The sequence below is a fragment of the Drosophila navojoa genome, chromosome 5, assembly GCF_054131105.1.
Source record: "Drosophila navojoa isolate 15081-1374.11 chromosome 5, UAZ_NAV_1.0, whole genome shotgun sequence".
Lineage (NCBI taxonomy): Eukaryota > Metazoa > Arthropoda > Insecta > Diptera > Drosophilidae > Drosophila > Drosophila navojoa.
In genome coordinates this window covers 1,743,543-1,763,531 of record NC_142893.1, presented here as the reverse complement: position 1 = coordinate 1,763,531, position 19,989 = coordinate 1,743,543, and the positions used below count along the sequence as shown (strand labels likewise).

Below are 19,989 nucleotides of genomic sequence, written 5' to 3'. Positions count from 1 at the left end.
AGAAAACAATCGTGCTGATTTTTATAAATCATTATCTCATAATAAATAATATGATTCATGTAAACCTCATGAAAAAAAACTAATGAGCTCATAGTTTAGTTTGTTTTGGTATGGATAAGTTTTTGAGTTTTATTGCATTTAATATAGTATATAATTTAAATATCTTAGTTATGTAGAAATAATTGTGTGTTTGAGATTTTGCTTTTGGTATTTGCTGTTGTTATTAAGATTAATATAGATCGATATTCGATTTGAATTGGCTTAGATCTACTTGGATTATCAATATATTTGATATTGAGCCTCGAAACGCTAGTCGAGGTTACCGAATGCACGTGCAGTAGCCTAATGCAGTGGGCTGTTGATGTGTATTGGATATATCCGTAATATAAAACTGATTTGTTCAGTTCAATATGCATATTTTTAGGCAGATGGTTTCGCTTGGTATTTACAGCTAATCACAAGAAGACGAGCAAAATTTCCTTGTGCATTACATTTTAGACCTCTTGATTATCTTCCGACTCGGCGACCATGGTCAGACTTCGCAGCGATCTGTATTGAAACGAAAACAAAAAATATATTAAACAGAAATCAAATATATATACATGTATGTATACTGTGAGTAATCTAATTATATGTAAGAGACACGAGCTTTTCGTGTTAGATTGAGCGTCTTGTACGAAATGTTGACTGATTAGCCTTATCATTATCAGAGAGCACATGCCCAGAGCTACAGCAGATGCGAAAGCTTCACTTTAGTCTTTGGCTGTCTCTCGAGATTGGTGCCTTTGAAGATTGAATAAGAATAATGAAGTACTTGTGTCTATTTATATGGTTAATCTGGTTAGTTCAGGCGAATGCATGTAAGTTGGTAGATAGCAAAAAAATGAAAAAAAAGAAAAGAAAATCGTAAAACGGTTTAGCTGATTAATTGTGCTTCAACGTTTTCTTCAGCTGTGGGCGATTTGCCCACATTTACGGGCGTCTGTGCCCTGCAGGGCGATTGGTGCACTACCAGATGCCAAATAGCTGGCGGACGTGATGGCATTTGCAACAAGATGCAGCTATGCATCTGTAGGCCGCTCTAGTGCGCATTTGATTAGAAACAAATATCACACAGAAAGAGGAAATTCTAAAAAGCTTTTATATATTTACAATTGCGTACGGTTCTAATGGCATGCGGATTGCTAGAGCTGAGACGAAATAAAATTCACACAATCAGATCAAAAGCGAGCGAGTATTCAAATTGAGTTTACCTGGAGCGCTCGAAGAGCGAGGGATCGGTGTAGATCGGCTCACTGGGATCCTCGAACTGATGGTTGGAGTTGCCGGCAGTGCGTATGGGATTTATCACTGGCAGCTGGCACATGCGCGCCAAATTGCTGTAAGCAGAGAGACAGAGAGAGAGAGAGATTTCGTCAGCTTAAGCGATAAGTGGACTGGTCTGGACTGGATGTGCTCACCCCGTGGCAAAAGTCTTATGTAATGAGCCGCCAAACATGGACATGTTGGTGCGAAAAGCGTTTGAGGCGCGATTCGATGTGCTGCGATTGCTGCCAGCTCCAGTTCCAGATCCAGTTCCAGTTCCAGTTGCTCCACTTCCATTTGGCATGTGGCCAATTTCGGTGAAGCGCTCGTGGGTGCGTATCGAGGAGTGGGAATGACCCAGCGAGTGTATGGGCGAGTGGCGATCGACCAGACGATTCTTTGATATCGATTTCCAATAGCGTCTGCAACGAAAGATGTAGATAGCGAACAGACAGCAAATTGGGCTTCCAAGAAAAACTAGCTCACCTGTAGCCCAATCCTGCAACTAGCGTAATGCTAAACAGTAGAATCATTAGCAAGATTATAGCCGTGATTAGGCCATGATACTCAGCGGGCGTCATGCAAACAGTTTCGACCGGGGCCACCAGTTTGCGTGGATAGGATTCCTTTTCAATTTCCTCGCGAGTCTCAAAAACCTGATCAAATATTTCAGCTCAGCATTATATTCATCTCTCATTAATTATTAGAAACCTACTTCAATCATTTCTCGCACTTGCTCTGGTTCCTCATTCTCCTTGGACTTGTCACTCTCCTGAGTGGCATTCAGCTGCGCACCACCCATTTTAGCACTGACTGTGGTGCTATTTACCACCGTGATCTCCTGCTCCTCCTGATCATTGATAGCCTCCAGTGCCTGGGGCTCGGGCATTTCCTCGGTTAGGTTCAAGCTGCGTCGCCTGCGCCCGAAGGAGGGCTCCTGGCGACCCGCCGGGCCGGGACAGTAGGCGGGCTGGCAGCCGTCGCGACAGGACCTAACTGTCGCCTCAAACACTAGGAAATTGGATTCGGGTATTTTGAAGGCATTGAAGCGAGCCTCCAGTGTGTCGCCATCGCGCAGTTTGTCCAGCTCGGGGAAGACATACGGATCCACAGGGCAGCTAGAGAAAAATACGAGTCAAGGGAAATTCCCATGCAGCCTCTATATATACATTACCCAAAGCGATCTATTAGCTGAATGCTGCGCCCAGAGTATGGATCCCTGGCCACCACATTTGTGGCAAATATATCGGTGACATGATTGTAGCCATCCTGTGCCTCCAGTCGGAAAGTGAGAGGATCACCCACAGCGATGGTTGTTGTGGGCCTGCCCTGATAGAGAATGCTCAGACGCACCTTGGAGCTCAGCGTGTTCTCGGCTGGCAAATATTCTATGGGTATGGGACTGCCCGAGCTGTGATGGCAAGAGAGAGAGAGAGAGAGAGAGAGAGTCAAGTATTAATCATCAACAAAGCTAATGATGATAATCATCTTGGCTAATGTTTACCCGGCGCCGATATAGCCAGAGCTGACGACCGCTTCGCCGGGGCCTCGAAAGATGCAAGTGAGATTGTAGCGCTTATCGCGACTTGTTTGTACATTGTCCGAGAACTGCACGACTACAATATTAGTCAGCGTGTCGCCGTACTGCAAGATAAAATCAAGCGCGAGATCAACGAACGTGATTAATGCATAGAGTTGTAAATTTACTTACACGCTGTGTGCCACAGTCTGGGTAGCCCTGGGGTCCGCTAATCCGCAGTACATTGACAGTGCCGCCGTTGCCACGGAAGAAGCAGCGATCGTAAAAGCCATATGTGTAAATTCTGCCCAAAAAGCCCTCCGGCGTGCGTATGGTAAACTCCATGCCCTCCTCGTTGCACGTCTGCGTAACTGCAATGGGCAATTAGTCTTAGTCAATTGAAGAACCATAGATCTTCAGCATTGTTACCATCCATGCACTCGCCGTCGCTGCGTCCAATGCTGCGCTCGTAGAAATCATAGTTGGAGGCATCGAACGAACCCGGATCGTGTATATCCAGCTCACGTGAATCGCGATCGCTTAGCTCGCAGTTGGGCGACTCGCGATCACGTTCACGATCCCGATCATCATAGCTGGAGGCGGTGTCTCTGCAAATTGAATATGCGATTGCGATTGGGATTGCGATTGCAGTTGTAGCTGCTTTTATCTGTGCCACATCTCCCTCTCTCTTTCTCTCCCTCTCTGACTGTCTTCGTAAGCTTACCTGTAGTTGAAGCTGCGGCACACAAAGTCTCGACTCTCGATGCATTCCCGTTCGCACTGTATCAGACTCGGCACGATTAGAGCGCGTCGCACGAAATGGCGCCGCATTTTGTGTCTGGCTGCGATCTGCTTGAAATTATCGCTCTCCTCGCAGCGCGTTATGGGCGGACGCGGTGGACCAGCGCCAACAGGTACGCCCACATGCGATCCCCCACCGTATGGTGTGGGCGGATGTGCGATGCCCAGACCGAGACCGGGCACCGGAATGGGACGATCATCGAGGCCACCACCAATGCCGCCGCCGCCACCACCTCCGTAGGGGCGATTAAAGGGCGTGTCATAGCGACCATAGGGGCCACCCAAGGGCGGTCGACGTGCCGGTGGTCCATCATATTCGCGATCATAGGGTCCAGGCGCATAGCGATCGCCATATCGTTCCTCATAGTCGTAGTCATAGTAAGGCGGCGGACGATCTAAAGCTAAACACATATACAAATGCATACAATTTAGATAATAATTGATTGAAAATCCTAAAATTATTCTGCTGATCTCATTGCATTGTCAATTTTAGTACGAGTTGCTAAAAGTATGCAATTTTATAGCAAAGCTCTCGATAATTAAATTATTTTAGTCTAAACCAATTACAATTTGAGAGCATTTTGGTACAGCACTTTGAGCTCATATGTTGTAAAAGCTTTTATACACGGAAAGCTCATCAATAACTCTACATAGAAACATTTCGGAATATAATATTTATAGAATATTTAGAGCTCAACAATTTTTTTTCAATAGAAATTTCTTTATTTAGCAACAACAAAACTATTAAAAGAGTAAAATATTGCAATAACTCGCATCTGTACTAACTAGAGATCAGTAAAATAAATTAGCAATCGATCATCCTTCTCTCATTAGCTGTTCAGTAGATTTGTGGGTAGTCATATTAGACGGGGGTAGTTGATTAGTGTCTTCTACTTACCGGGGCGTCTGCCTACGTCGCTGGGTCCCAGGCGATTGCCGTACTTGTAGATGTCAATGGGATAGCGTTCGCTACCTACCGGAAAACGATTTGGGGTCGAGGCATACTTGCTGGCGCTGCCCGTGGGCGCTAGGGGAGCTGGCGGATATCTTTTAGCGGATTCGGGTTCTGGGCGCCGAGCACTGTGCACTATATCGTCATAGCGTCCGGGGGGCCCACGCGAATCAGGCGCATAGGGATAGCGCGATGGGGCCATAGATGAGGGACGATAGCGTCTGTCCGGGAATATGCTATCGGGTGCATCCCGACCCGTGTAGCCGCCCACTGGATCACGACTGGGTGGATAACGTGCTGGATAACGACTGTCATAGCGATGGTCATTGTATCGACTCCCTCCGCCATAGCCATACGGCCTGTAGGGCGCGTCGTCATCGGGAGGAAAAGGTCTTGTATGTGGCAGATCGCTGGGCAGTGTATTATCATTGATGGCCGGATAGGGCAGCGGGCGATAGGGCAGCAGGTCACGATCACGATCGCGATCCCGGTCCCTTTCTGGATAGCGTCTGTCTCCATAACGATCGGGTGGATATCGTTCCGGATAGCGATCACGATCGCGATCACGATCTCGGTCTTTTGGGTTAGTAAATTAGTTGTCAGTATAGATCAGTGGCAAAGCGAAGCGTGCTGTTATTCATAGGTCATAGAGTTATGCAAATACTCACCATAATCATCTGGATAACGATCGTATGGGCGACCGGGATAGCCCATGCCCACGCCATCGCTGCCCGGATAACGAGGACCGCCATAACGATCTGGTGGATAGCGATCGCGGTCACGATCACGATCGCCATAAGGATAACGATCTGTTAATATATTGAAAAGTATTACTGCCATCAATTGTGATGCTATGCATGTTATTTACCGTATTCATTGGCTGCATAATCGGGATAGCGATCGTATGGCCGACCATAATCAATGCCCTCTCCCGGTGGCAGTCTATTGCCGCCGCCATGTGAGCCGGGACCGCCCAGACCAGCACCCGTTGACCCCGGTCCGTAGCGATCGTCGTGCTTGTTAGGCTGTCTCCAGTTGCTGCCAGAGTGATCACCGGGTCGCTTGCCGTCGTTGCTGCCACCGTGACCAACGTCGCCGTCGGCGCCACCGTTGCCATTGCCGTTGCTGCCACTGCCTCCGCCCACAACGTTCACTGAGAAGACAAGCACTCCATTAGCACTAGTGGACACAGCTATCTGGCTAGCTACAGCACTTACACATCAGATTCTCATAGTAATCATAATCAGCATCGTATATAATGCGCATGCCATCCTTTTGATTGTACCGACTGAGGCGACAAGTACGAAAACGATCGCTGTAAACTGCCGACCTGCAATTTGTTAAAAAGAGTTTTCGTGTGGGTTGGCACATAGGAAGACAGCGAATGAGCCAACAGAAAAAGAAAATATAGAGATACCGCAGCAAACAAGAAATACAAGACAATGTGAACGACAACCACAACGCACCTGCACTGGAAGCTCGTCTGGCGGAGGCATTCGTCCAGGCACTCGCTAAGCGAACGTCCCGTGATCTCAGAGTGAAACTCGCCGCCCAGTCGCGAGTTGCGGTAACGCTGGAATGCTGTATCTGGCCGACGGCCGCTCGAGAAGAGGTGCGAGGTGACTGAGTTATCTGGATAATCGGTGGCTCGTTCTGCAACGGGAATACAACAGTATACAGTATACAGCTAGAGCAACAGCAACAGCAACAGCTAGAGCAAATGGCAAGTGGCATAAAACGTAGACATAGACATCAAAGTGAAGCAGAAGCACAAGTCTTTATGGGCAGCGCTTAATGGTGCACTTAACGCGCTGGCTGCTGTCTGGTCTAGGCTAGTCTCAGTCTCAATCTCAGTCTCAGTCTCAGTCTGTCTGTCTGTCCTAGTTGGTCCACTCTGTCCAGTTCTGCCCTGTTTGCCATTGAGCCGAGGCGCTAACTTGTGTTTGGCCACTTACGATTATCGAGGCACACAAGATCATAAAAATGATGTGTGGGACTCGAGCTAATGCTAATGTCATCCTTCTGCGAAATGGAGTCCTCCTCCGACAGTATACACTGTTTGCTTTGGTCATCAAACTCAACGGAACGGCAAAAGTACCTGAAAAAGTTTCTCCTTCGATTAGCCTAATGTACTTTTGAAGTATCGTGTGTGGTCTTCTTACTTCTCGGCGCGCAAGCACATAGTCTGGCACTCCTCCAGCGTCATATTATTGAAGATATCCACCTCAAACGGACCGCCCAGGCGCTTATTCTCCTCCTTAACAAACACGGCCAGTCCATCGCAGCGTCGCTCAGCTACAAATGAGAGAATTTAATTCTAGATCACTTTGCTAGCTAAATTGTATGCGCTTGCCATTTAAGCACGTATTCTCCAGATAGTCCGAGTTGGGATCATCCTCCATCAGCTCTGGATGTGTGCGTCGCGTGAAGCGACTGAGCGTACAGGAGCGCATCGTCGAATCAAAGTTAGCCGAGCGACACACAAATGAGAACTCATTCAGACACTTGTCCTCGCAGTCCGAACGATTAGCGGCTGTTATCTGAGGAAACAATATAATTATAGCATATTAGAGTGGAGAAATAAATCTCCTCTTCTCCTGTGTTAGAGTGAAGACGTAGCACTGCTTATCTCCTTTAGTTTAATCGATGTGGATAAACCGTTCTTCTTTTGCTTTTAGAAAGTCTAGGCAGCAAATCTCTATTCTCTATTAACTCTTAGTTGAGGTAGATAATTCGTTCTTCTTCTACGAATCGACCTCTAACTGTTCTATTATTGGCCCAGTAGATAATCAGTACATAGAACTTAAGATAGAGGAATCTCCTTTTCTATTCTCTTGACTCAGAGAAACTGCTTGTTAAATTGGAGTAATCTGCTTCACTGCATCCCTGACCTCGCAATTCAGATTAAAGTAACACCTTCGCTGATCCCTCACTCACCTCCTTGATGTCGCTGATGGGCAGTTTCAATTTCTTGCGCGGATGTCGCTCGAATACATATCGTCGACTGGGACACTCACGCTCGGGGCGGCTGGCTGCAATTAGTCGGATGAAGAGAGCAATTTGAGCATGCCAATTGGAAACGGTGTCAACACCCACACACACACACACGCAGACAAACACACTCACATGTCAGACAGATCTCGTTAAAGTGCACACTATTCGGCACCAGCATCAGGCTGCCAATGCCCTCCGGTCCAGCCTGCTCGGAGGTGAGGTAGCAGAGGGACTCCTCGTATTCGGAGGTGCCACCGAACGAGGTGATCCGACTGCCTGGCTGGAAGTCAAAGCTGGTACAAGTGCGCACTAGATTGTTGGTGCCGGTGCGATCGCGCAGACATAGATCCTGACACTTCTCCAGCACGCGGAATGGTGGTGCAGTGTCTCGCACCACATCGTCATCGTAGCCCTGCAGCTGTTGATTGGGCAGGCGCTCATAGAGCACACGACCCAGTCCGTTCTTGCAGGTGGTTTGAGCTGGGAGCGAGGCAAGACGGCTTAGAGCAATACTGAGCGAGGAATCTCTAGTACTTACCATAGCTCTGGCTCAAGGCAAGGCAAGCCAGCGTAGCTATTAATATTAAGCGCAATTCCATGTCGCTCTAGAACTCAATGTACACTATCCAAAAGTTTATCGCGGCATCATTAGCAGCAGAGCACATTCAGTGGGCGATCGCGTGTTCTAGAATTGCTATATATGTATAATTCAATAATGAGTATTTATCAAATGTGGTCGAATCAGTTCGTAGGCTGACCAATTTACGGCTCGACCTCAATAAGTCACTAAAAATTTCACCAGTGCCACCAAATCCAACCCCACCCCTCCCCCACAATTGGAATTAGAACTAAAAAACAAACATAGTCATATGAATAGTTAAATATTTCTAAGTACAGCACCATAATGTGCACAATGCGTAACGCCAAATTGGATCATTAAACGAATAGCCGAACAATGCTACGTGTAGCTTTGCTCATATCGATCCACAACTCCGGATGTTGCTTCCGGCTCTTTGTACCACTCGGCTCTATTTATGCTTAACACAATACAAATCCAGTTTTTAGCTTTTAGTTCTGAATTTTTTCCATTTTGTTTTTTTGCTGAAAAGGAAAACTCACTAAGCTGTCGCATTGACCTCAAAGGGGTTTTTAGAGTGATTCGGCTGTATCATGGACACATTTATTTGTTCATGTGATGAAATTTTAGAAATGGTTTTGTCTTTGTTGCATGTGAAAGCGAAAAGCTAGGGATTCGAATTTCCTTGATTCTCTGATTACTATGATTGAACACTTTGAAGCCTACATAAATTATGTGTATAATGTACACGTAATAAATAATATATTTAGTAGTCGAAATTTTTCGTGAATTATTTGTTGGTTAATTTTGTTTTCTATTGTATTATTTATTTATTTGATTTTTCTTTATTCTTGTGCTTCTTTCTAAGTTTATTTATTTGATTTTTTTTATATTTTATTATTTTTCGATTTCACATTTTCCCATTTAGTATTACATTGATTATTTACTTATATTTTAATTCATGTAATTTTTTTTAAAATATTTTTTTTTATAGTTTTAAAAAATATAATTTCTTATTTTTTGTGATAAAAATTTCATGTTAGTTTCTACAGCAAAAATATTTTCCTGTTTCACATCTTTTTCAATTATTATTTTTATTCATTTATTTAATATCAATTCTCTTCACAAAGTTTGTGCACAGGATCTAAAATAAAACATATTTGTTAGATTTATCACATTAGTTTTAGGGACATTGAATTTCTCTTATAGCTAAAATAGTACGGAAATTTCTTTATAAATATCACAAGTCCCTGATCCTTAGCAGATCCTTGAGCACATAATTTTCATTTTGACTTTCAAACAAAATTTTTTACACACACCTTGATTTTGATCGAAAAGGACCTTGGAATGCTTTCAATCTTTTATTTAATAAATCACTTAACACTTAATCAGAGTTTAACTCCGGGCGACGCTCGATCAAAAAACTCGACCGATCGTTAGAATTATTTGCGACAAACTAAATGCGTTGGCCGCTGGGCAGACTTTTGAGCTCTGTCGCTCTGGCTCTGGCTCTGGGTCTGGCGTTGGGCTGTGGCTGCGGCTGCAATTGGATCGGTACATTACCTCAATGTACCATTAACATTAGCCGGCGGCCGCCGCGGCGGTCGGGGGTGGCAGCAGCAACTCCGCGACCAACAATGGATCCAAAGAGGAATTAATTAGATGTGGAGACAACAACAACAACAGTAAAAGCTACAAAAAATATAAAGCGAACATAAAGTTCGAAATAATTTTGTTTTTGTAAATTTCAATTCAAATGTTAATCAGCGCACAAAACTCCATCGGAGCCGAGTTGACAATGGACACACACGCACACCATCTCTATACAGACTTGCTTGGGTGTGTTGTGTCTGCGTGCAGGTGTGAGTGCTGTGTGCGTCGCTGTTCTGCCTCGATACAGCAAATCGTTCTGGCCCAATGTACAGGGCGCACATTGAACGCTAACCATAATGACACCTGTGGGCGTAGCAGACACAGACACACACATGTAAATTGTATATATACTATATATGCTGCCAAATTCATGAACAACATTCGGGTTCAACTACTTTCCCAGCCTGTGTGAAGGGCAAGCGCGCTGCTCCAAAAGCCAACAGCTAAACGTTTGCTGCGCCCGCGTCTCATTGTCCGCCAGAATCGAAGCTGTATATATACATATACATATATAGAGTTGATTGTAGATTCTGAATGTGAATGTGAATGCGCTTCACGTCTGAATAAGTTCGAGGCTGGAGAGACACGCCACACACACTCTCTCAGCCCATCAGCGGTCATCGTCAATTGCAGAATTATTTAAATATTATGCGCTTTGCAGCTAGCACCTGTGTGGGGTGTGTGTGTGTCCGTGGTGTATGTTTAAGTGGGCGCGGCTTGAGCTTTAATGAGCCAAGGGCGTGGCATGTCATGCAAATGCATTTGCAGCACTTCAAGCCCTTCCACTTAGCAATAAATTGGTTATTGTTGAATTTACTGGGCACTTTACAATGAGCCTGAGTAGCTGGTAAATAATGTCACAAAAGAGACGCAGACTTTTCTGCTTTCCAATAAAAAAAACAGTTACACGGTCCATTAAATTAAAGTAAATTTGATAGCCAACTTATTGTAACCTTTACCGTGTGGTTAAGCAGCCGTTAAATTCCCTCATCTCGGTTAACTGGCTCCTTAACCACTTGTCAAGCTTGATCTTCGTCTGTTTTCAAGCACAGTGTCAAATCAGATTTGCTTCTCTTCAAATTGACTGTCCGATTGAGTTGCCTGTCGTGCAACTAATCTGCATGTCAAATATGTTACCAGGCACTTGGCCAACTTCTTGCATCCACTTCTTGCTGTCAATTAAAGGTGTTGGCCTTGTCATAATTGAAAATTACTTAAATGTTAGATAGAAAACTAGTACAACTACTTTTATCGAGACTCTACGACTGGTAGATACCTCGTATACCTCGATTCGACTATCGTTTAATACATATTCGCGCATATAAATATATAATAAAAGTACATTTCGTAATATCCATTAATCTCAAGGCTCTTACATGGCTTCTCGCAGCAATGCCAAAATTCTATAGCACTGCTGAAGTATCTGTAGAGGAGAAAATATCTATATAATGCTGAAGGTATTTATGAGTAAAACTTACAAGCGAGTAGGTGGTCAGGGTAAAGGGCGGAAATGGCCTGGCCTCATAGAGCAGAGGTTTCTGCGAACGGCTGATCATAAAGAGGATATTACGTTGTATAAAAATTGACTTGGTATGCCAGTCCTTTAGCTCAAAAGCAGCCTGAGCCACATCCATTGACTAATGATATGCATGATGATAATAATATAATATACTGTGTACAGAGATAGAGTGAGAGCCCACCTGGGTAGAGACGAGAGTGCCAGCGAGGCACCAATAGGACAACTGCACAAAGGTGACAAACATGAAGATGAGAAACTTGGCAGCTACCTTCGGATCACTCGCAGCTGCCATGGCCTCAAAGGTGGACATCGAAATCAGGGCAAAGCTGGCGATCATTTGAGCTATGAAAGAGCCATGGAACAGCTGATTGTTCTTCTGGACGGTGCTGCGAAAGGGAGTTAGGAAGGAAATCTGATATGCTTACCCACTATATATTACCACCTTACCTTATTAAGTGCTGATGGTATTGAATGATCCTACGAAACTCGGCATGAAATTCCGAATCGGTCAAGTGCAACTTGCCCAACTTTTGCATCTCCAGGCAGAGTATCTTCAGATTGAGAGCCGTGTGGAGGATGCTGTGTATGCCCACGGCGTCAACCTGGCAGATGGACAACAGGTTGAACTGTGAGGTGAGCGACTGCCATATGTAGATGAGCATGTGCGAGCGCGGATGCTCTGCGGAGCTGTGCCAGCCAAAGGGGAACACCGCATGGTAGGGCAAATCGCGATCTGAAAACAACGGCTGAACGCAAATGGCCACGTTGAAGACGAACATGAAGCTAGTTAGAGTTATCCACATGGTCGTTTCGATCAGGTAGCACAAGCGCTGCCAGCGTCGTATTTCCACATTTTCCGTTTCGACTGCAGCTGGCTGGAAGCCTTGGGCTGGCCTAAAGCAGCTTTCGTAATAATTTAGGTTCTCAATGACTTCATCGATTTCGTTGGCTCGCCAATAGAAGTACAAGTTCTTGGTCACAATCAGCGTTATCTGTGGGGGGCAGTGGACGACACAGTTATGTGGCAGATAAAGTTCGTATTGGCTTGGCTAACCCCAATCATCCAGGCCATATCGTCGCCCATATCAACGACATTCGTCGACTCGTGTAAGGCGAACATAATCGGCAGCAGCAGAGATGCCGAATTGAGCAAGAGTAGGCGATTGCAGCGCTTGTAGTTGCTGTGTTTGGCCAGCAGGCAGCGATTCGGATAGAGGCCCAAGATGCTGGAAAATGCAACGAATTAGTTCAAATTGTTTCGTCTCGTTTTTTGGCCAACACTTTGAGCCATAATTTCGATTTAGCCATACACCAAAAACGCACGATTGTAGTTCAAGGCGAGGCGTGGCGGCCGCTGCGATTTCTGCCTCAAAACCGTTCGATATTCGGCAAAGAAGCCGCGCAGCAGGCCAAGATATGACTTGAAATCCCCCTTGGCCATCGTGTCTGAGCGCTATCTAACTGTGTCTAGCCGCCGAACCTCTCAGCGGCAATTGAGCTCGGCTCTATCTATATCTCTGCCTTATATATGTGCCAATTGATTGGCCATGCAGGATTCCAATTACAATATTTACGAGTTGGTTACGCCGTTTAGCAAACAAGACCTATGATTAGCAACACATGCCGCAAATCGCAATCAGCTCTTGCATCTGACTAGCAGAAGCCTTACGCCTCAAGGAAATTGCAAGTAATTGCATTGAGCCACCGACAGATGCAAAAGGCTCTTCAGTTAGTCAAGGCTTCTTTTAATTACTCCTTTAATTGTGGGAGCCAAATGATTAATGATGGCGCAATTGTAAACCGTTTTTCACTGCGAAATCGATTCAAGCTGATGATAGATAAGCGATCCTTAACATAGATTAAGTGCGTTCAGGGCAATTATATGTATAGCAGTTCAGTTTTAATTGATGTCCCAACTGTTGTAGAAGGGGTATTGTGCGGGTCTAAGGTCTATTGAGCGCTTAAGGTGGAAGTACAAGTGGATTCTCGTATGTATATACAAATTTCAATTCATATTCCCTTATAATGAGATTTTCCTTATCTTAACTAAGATAATGATTTAATTCAGAAAATTGGTTGTGTTCCTTCGTATAGATCGCCTATTATTTAATTCGAAGAAAAGATATAATAATGGTTTCCTGATTAAATGCCCTGTCAAAATCAACGAGATACGATAACTCAAATGAAAAAGATCTTTAACTCGTTTAGATATTGTTTATATATATTATACTATAAAAGATTAAATGGTATTTTCAGCAGCTCTTATAAGAATAGCTGCAAGATATTTCGTTTAGCTAATACACCTCACTAGCTCCATGGGCTTAGTGATTGATTACGCATCAGTTAAATAATTTCATATAATGATGCATATAGAACTATTAAAGTATGTGAAGCGCTCCAGTACTAAAATGATATATCTATCATATCATATATACGTATATAAACTATATTATATGATATATGTTAGACAGCCAAGCATATAAAAGCGTGCAATGAACCCGCTCAATGAATAGTTGGCTGGACATTTTTCGCGTGACTTGGAAACCCATTAGATCACCAGCATCATTAACTGACAATAAAAAGAGACAGACAGAACAAAAAAAGAAAAAATAAATGATATCAACTAAAATTCATGTTAAATTTTATTTATTCACAATTTTTGAAGCGTATAGCAAAACATGCGCGAAACCAGAAAATAAAGTAATAAAATATAATATAAAATAAAATAAATAAATAAATAGAAACGAGTTCAATCAACTTGCCACCCCGTGGCGGACAGCTCATAAACTTTGGCACTTCCGCTGCGAGGCTCGAACTGCGTCTTCTTCTTCTGCTTTCCATAAGCTTTATGATTTCATAAATAACGAAATTTGTTTAAATAACATATATATATGCATTGCGATATGATTGATGACTTAATTTGCGACTGTCGCGAAATATGAAAAAAGAGAAAAACCCGCTTTGCCGGAGATTTAAAGCAAGTTTTCTTTAGTGTAGGAAAAGGAGTTTTTTTTCTCTCTTTTCTGTTATTTATAGTCAGGATTGTCGCGTGTTTCAGTTTACGTACAGGTTTGTACAGGTTCTTAAACGAGTTGCAGGCGTCTAACGGAGCGCTCAAATGACCAGCCAAAATAGCAATAGACCTCGTCGATGGCCGTTGAATGTGTTTGTCTAGCGGCAGCTACTCCCAGGTGTTGTCATAAAAATTCAGAGGAAGAGACCGAACTGTGCAGCGGACTAAAGTTTACTCCACTTGGGGATTAGAGATTAGGTAATGCCTGAACTGAACGTAAAGATTTGTTTCTTCATTCGAGAAGAAGTTGATCTTTGATGTATTTAATCACATATGTATATAGAGACTACTCTACGTTGGGTATGCTATCGATATTTATCGATTTGAAAGGTCAAGCCCTAATCCATCTCTCAGACATTACCTTTACTAAGGCAGTCTAATTTCAATTTCCAGTCATCAGTACATCATGCTCAATTGAAACTAAATACAGGGTATATTTATTATGCTGCAATATTAGCTGTAAGTTCGCATAACACGCGCCAATGGACGCGAGACTGTTGACTCCTACAGCTTGAGGGGTAAATAATAAACTGTTTTAGTTAACATTGACCAGGCCTAACAATTTAATGGCCTCATAATGGTAGCGGCATTAAACCAAATTGATATCAATTTAACAACAATATATGCACAAGTGCAGAGCACATCGTTAGCCTGGCGGCCGCAACAAATGCGCCAGCAACAATTGCTACTACAGCAACAGCAACAAACAATTGCAGCAGCAGCATTGAACTCTTCACTGAGCTGCAAGCGGGATTGAGGCACAGACACACACACACACACACACACAGAGACTGCAGACACTCATCGCATACACGCACACTTGGAGCTGGATATACTGGCCATGCATCTGTTTCGATAGAGCCAATAACAGTATAGACCAGTTCCGAGTTGGCAAAGCGCCGTTTGATGCTCTAATTTATACAGCATACTGATGAGCAGTTGACCGCTCTGCCACAGAATTGTACTCAAAGGCGGCTTCGCGCGTCTAGCCACGAAAATGTGGCAACAACGACTGGGAAATGCAGCAGTTGCACGCCAGACAAACAACTGCCAAATGCTCGTTCACTAATCAAAAGTAAAGCTAAGTTGATCTTTAGCAAAGGTCTAGAAGAAATTGAAGAAAGAAACTGTTCAGTAATCCATTTCCAATAACTGTAAATATCTAAGACAATATATGATCTATCTTTAAAAGCGGATCTTCAAAGGAGACAATTCTAATCGTATATTTAAATATGATCAAGGAATGTGTATAGTGATCCATCTTCAACATTTAATGAAAGTTAAATAATCTCTATATATTGCTTCATTCATTGATTAAGGAACCTCTATGTTTGGTCATCCCGGTCTAAAGAAGATAACAAGCGAATTTCATGATTGATATACTCCCCATCTAAGTCTTTACCCCCCAAATAACTTTATCCAAGTTGTCCTTCATTTAGTTCGCAGCAAAATTACTATAAAAGCCGATATACCCCTTTACATGCAGGTCGAGCGCGCATAACAAGCGGTTCTTAGCGATGCAGCAGAAGTTTAGCTGCGGCTGCCACTTGACCAGCTCGCACAAATGGAAATATTTGTAGCGGTTAGCGTTTAATTGAAATGCATTTGGCTTGTTGGCTGTCAATCAAGCGACATTGCAGCAGTCGAGCAAACGGCATGCCACATGCAGCCACATGCAACCAACAAGGAGTCAGACTGGGCAGAGCCACTCAGTGGGTTGCCTGCCTGACCAATGCCCTGGCTAATGGAAGTGCTGTACAATTGGCGACCTTCTCCCGAGTCGGGCAGCAGCAGCAGCAGCAGTTCCAGCAGCAGCAGTTGCCCCCATCATACGCTGCAGTGGCATCCACAATCCGTTATGGTCAGCATCCATGTGTGAGTTTTATGTGTGGCCACCGTATGGGGTGCTGCCTCTTGAGCTGTTTATCGCACATTTGTCTGCTCGCTGTTGTCCAGTTTTATGATGATCTGATAATTAAGCCTGATAACTGACTCAAGTCTTATTTCATATTCAATCGAGCGAGTTAAAGCAGGTTTCACGGCACTTATTATCGAAGCTCTGCCTCTGATTGCGTCCTCAATGGTCTTTAAATTTTTATCTCTTTTTTATTCGTGTGACTTTTTCGCTGTGGTGGGCATGTCAATTGACTTGCTATTTTAATTGCACAGGATATGGCTTAGGCAAGACATTATGGCATTTATGATATGAGGAGGACATTAATGAACGTATGAGATATGGAGGCAGGTGCATAGAAGGGCTTGATAATAAAAGTGGAGATAGTTAATGCAGAAGCTCTTTTTGGTTAATATATATAGAGGATCTATGATCATCACATCATTCATCTCCGATTTTCCTACTCGCTGATCTACTCTACAATAAATAGATACCATAGACGTACGTGGAACAGATCTTTCCTGGACATCACATATTCTACCAGGCATATGATCGTCATCTAATTTCAAGTTCACCCAAAACTTGATCCCATTTAATATATGACCCACATTTCAAAGACTTTGATTAATTGAGAGCACATTCCAGTGATTGCATCACATGCTCTAGACTTTGCATAGCTGATCCACTATACGTAATATATGGGATCGCATTAACTGGCCCGACAACTCCCCCATCATACGTAATTGTCTTGTAGCTTCACGTGTAGCTCGTCTTGTACCGTTACGGACCCCATGCCGATTCTCGCAATGCGCAGCTCATATAAAGCACATTTTCATGTTTATTGCGGCGGCACATCGAGGCAATTGATAATAAGATTTCGGCCTCACATACAAAGAAGACGGAGGAGAAAATCCTCGCAAGAAACGAAGAAAATACTGGACCAATGCAAACATTTTTCAAGCGTTATTTATGAATGCAACTGTAGTTGCGAGCATCTCGCAGTGCACGTCGCAAGTTTGTTTAGCTACAGTAACAAGAGCAATAACAGCAACAACGGCAACAACGGCAACAACAACTGCAACAAGTGAATCAATAACAAGGCTGACTGCCTGCCAGGGCCAGAGAGCAGGCGGGTAGAGGCGAACGGGTTTGCGCCTCGACGACATCGACGGATCAGACGGGCACACCGCGACTGGACCGCCTGTCCAGCCAGTGCCTGTCCGCCGCCTGGACGATGCGAGACGTGTGTACAAAGTTTGCATAAGCTGTACTAGCCTACAGACGGCGCTGCTGCTGCTCCCGATGCTGCCTGTGTTTCATACTCGCATGAATTGTGCGAGGAAGAGTATATGTGGGAGAGGTAGAGGCAGAATAAGAGATCCCGATTAAGTAAATTGTAATGTTTCACCATTTTGACACTCTTATCAGATTAGCTAGTGATCCACTATGATAAAACATTTTTACTACGGTTAGCAATTAGTCAGAGTCCGTATCAAAGACTCAGATTTTGCTGTAGTCATAATCTCCAGTATACATACATATGTATATACTAGGTTTTTATTTTCATTGTTTATTTCTTTAAGTACATCAATTCCCGTTCCTTAAATGCAATCCCCATCAGAGGATTTTAAAGTACTTCTCTGGTTAAGGCTCCTTTATCGGTCTTCCAAATCATAGCTCAACATCATCTCTTTATAGGCCTCTTCAGTTTTAGACACTCTGCTCTCAAAGTTCTCTGAATGAATACCACGTCAAGGATCACAGTTTTCCCTGGGCGAGTATCGCGCAGTCAGTCTCCTTCTATTCATGGCATCCCACTTGTTTTTATGGTATTTTCTTTTTTATTTTCCGCAGTTTACAGTTAAAGATTTATGGAACATGTTGGCTGCCGATACGCGGGGTAATTGTGTGTAGGTAACGCAGCAAGCAGCAGCCGCAGCCGCAGCAGCAGCAGCAGCAGGAGCAGCAATAGAAGCCACAGCAAGCCGGAATCTGCAGCAAAAAAACAAATTTATGCCAAATCTGTAGATAAGTCTGGGCTGAATGGAAGTGCAGTTAAAGCTGACCGTGAGGCAACTACATTTCGATTTAGATTTCGAATCGAATCAAATAAATGCATGTTCACAATGAATAAGAGCAGCAGCAGCAGCAGCAGCAGCAGAAAATGAAGAAGAAGAAGACGAAATGGAAATGCATATCAAAGCCAAAAGCTGGCACTAGGTCATAAAAATCGAAGACGCCTTTAGAACCGAGAGATCTGGGATAAAATGGTCTGCATTATGGCCCAACTGTAACGGGCTCAACCCGCCGATAATAGAGACAACTTTCTAAAAAAGAAAAACTGTTTAGAAATACAAAATAAACAAACTGTAAATGCAGCCGTTAATAGTTATAGCATGAATTTGTTGCTCTGTCGCCAACTAAAGCATAATTATTGCCCAGGCCACATTTGGTATGGGGAATGGCAATGGAAACTGAGACAGAGATGCGAGCGCGGAGACACGAGACACGAGACACTTGCAGCTATTGCAATATACTCTAACTGAGAGTATTATAAATTTCCCAAGACTTGGCTCGCTCTTTGTGCTCGCCAAGCTTACATTCCTTTTAATTATCTATCCATATCAATACAAGTTTGTTTGTTTTGACCGGCTTGATTAATGATCAACGCAGAACGTAATCTTTAAGATCCAACACGTTTCTCACTGCACAGAGAAGCTTTCTTTCTTTTCAATCACTTTGAATCTGTAAATCATAGAAGCCTTTGATTTAGTAGAGTTTCTTATTGGGAAAACAGTTTTTGTTTACGTTTTTCTTTTCAAACGAAATCCCAGTGAAAGTTCTGAATCTGAAAGGAACCAACGGCATATTTGCCTTTGTGCTTGCTTGTAGTTTCTTCTTCTTCATATTATATAGGTAGAAGATTATAGGTTTTCTTTCACAAAGTCACCCAAAATAAAACAAAATCTCTTTTCATTACCATATACAAAGTTTGTTGTTTAATGAATGCTGCCCTTATATTATTTATATGCCATTTTGAAGATCAGTTGGTATTATTCTATGTCTATGTATAAGACTTAAAATAACTCCAGTCGTAAGATAGGGTAAAATATCTTATATTATCAATCAGAATTTGTCGCTAGTGTATAAAAACTTCGTCGATTCGCACATGGCAATTCTTTGGCAATATTTTTTTGTTATTTCTGCAGTTTTGTTGTAGGCTACTTAACTGTTTTTAATTGAAACCAGTTTGTGTAATCGATTTTGGCTCTCAACGCAGCAAACGCAGCAGATGCAGCAGACGCTGCAAGCACTGCCAAACGCCTTATATGCTATAACTCGCTTATGTCAAACAGATTGGCCGTGTAATTTGAGCAACGGCAAAGCTCATAACTCAACATCGAATGCGATAGCAGCGCGAGTCAAATAGCAGTGAGGATCTTTCATATTTGTGCCCATTCGGGGGCTGTTGCATGCAACGCAATGCAACGTGAAGTTGTCAAAGTTTTCACTTGTTCTAGTTAATTTGGTGGAGTGAGAAAAAAACACTCGACTGTGACTAAGATGTTGGAAATGGCTTTGTAAATTGTTGTAAATGATGTTGAACCAATCACAAATGACGCCAGCTGGATGTGGCCAATCAAATTAGAGCGCAAACGCGGCCGTAAAGGCGGCATTTCGCTTTGTGCAACTTGTGGCACG

At 43.4% G+C, this 19,989-nt stretch overlaps 3 protein-coding genes across 4 annotated transcripts; 1 reads left to right on the top strand and 2 right to left on the bottom strand.

The window, feature by feature from the left end:
• Positions 1–113: 113 nt before the first annotated feature.
• Positions 114–9,636, bottom strand: nompA (no mechanoreceptor potential A). 2 transcript variants are annotated; one of them, XM_018106915.3, is made up of 22 exons: positions 9,468–9,636; positions 8,110–8,265; positions 7,704–8,051; positions 7,515–7,609; positions 6,931–7,117; positions 6,740–6,872; positions 6,533–6,675; positions 6,044–6,230; positions 5,795–5,907; positions 5,446–5,730; positions 5,246–5,386; positions 4,524–5,153; positions 3,549–4,026; positions 3,254–3,432; positions 3,017–3,195; positions 2,810–2,949; positions 2,480–2,716; positions 2,021–2,423; positions 1,792–1,961; positions 1,461–1,727; positions 1,254–1,379; positions 114–549 (listed from the first exon to the last, which is right to left on the bottom strand). In XM_018106915.3, the coding sequence occupies exons 2-22, from the start codon at positions 8,168–8,170 to the stop codon at positions 495–497; spliced, it is 4,557 nt and encodes a 1,518-aa protein (XP_017962404.1). In that variant the 5' UTR covers positions 8,171–8,265; positions 9,468–9,636; the 3' UTR covers positions 114–494. The 2 variants fall into 2 exon arrangements, with proteins under 2 accessions (XP_017962404.1, XP_089117604.1); XM_089261478.1 differs by having other exon boundaries at positions 8,110–8,256.
• LOC108655184 (uncharacterized) lies at positions 701–1,226 on the top strand. The gene is made up of 2 exons (XM_018106916.3): positions 701–860; positions 952–1,226. Exons 1-2 carry the CDS (start codon positions 806–808, stop codon positions 1,083–1,085), a joined length of 189 nt encoding a protein of 62 aa, XP_017962405.1. The 5' UTR covers positions 701–805; the 3' UTR covers positions 1,086–1,226.
• A 1,484-nt stretch (positions 9,637–11,120) lies between the features above and the next one.
• Or47b (Odorant receptor 47b) lies at positions 11,121–12,797 on the bottom strand. The gene is made up of 6 exons (XM_018103469.3): positions 12,631–12,797; positions 12,375–12,546; positions 11,768–12,312; positions 11,502–11,706; positions 11,280–11,438; positions 11,121–11,224 (listed from the first exon to the last, which is right to left on the bottom strand). Exons 1-6 carry the CDS (start codon positions 12,759–12,761, stop codon positions 11,174–11,176), a joined length of 1,263 nt encoding a protein of 420 aa, XP_017958958.1. The 5' UTR covers positions 12,762–12,797; the 3' UTR covers positions 11,121–11,173.
• Positions 12,798–19,989: the final 7,192 nt, after the last annotated feature.

Bases quoted from the DNA above. Each gene is read 5' to 3' on its own strand.
- Or47b (XM_018103469.3), bottom strand. From the start codon at position 12,761: ATGGCCAAGGGGGATTTCAAGTCATATCTTGGCCTGCTGCGCGGCTTC. The intron at 12,547-12,630 runs GTATGGCTAAAT...TGCATTTTCCAG, and splicing joins TACAATCGTGCGTTTTTGGT to CATCTTGGGCCTCTATCCGA. The intron at 11,225-11,279 runs GTAAGTTTTACT...TCTCCTCTACAG, and splicing joins CCCTGACCACCTACTCGCTT to ATACTTCAGCAGTGCTATAG.
- nompA (XM_018106915.3), bottom strand. From the start codon at position 8,170: ATGGAATTGCGCTTAATATTAATAGCTACGCTGGCTTGCCTTGCCTTG. The intron at 4,027-4,523 runs GTAAGTAGAAGA...ATATGTGTTTAG, and splicing joins CGACGTAGGCAGACGCCCCG to CTTTAGATCGTCCGCCGCCT. The intron at 1,380-1,460 runs GTGAGCACATCC...CTCTGCTTACAG, and splicing joins CATAAGACTTTTGCCACGGG to CAATTTGGCGCGCATGTGCC.
- LOC108655184 (XM_018106916.3), top strand. From the start codon at position 806: ATGAAGTACTTGTGTCTATTTATATGGTTAATCTGGTTAGTTCAGGCG. The intron at 861-951 runs GTAAGTTGGTAG...CGTTTTCTTCAG, and splicing joins GTTAGTTCAGGCGAATGCAT to CTGTGGGCGATTTGCCCACA.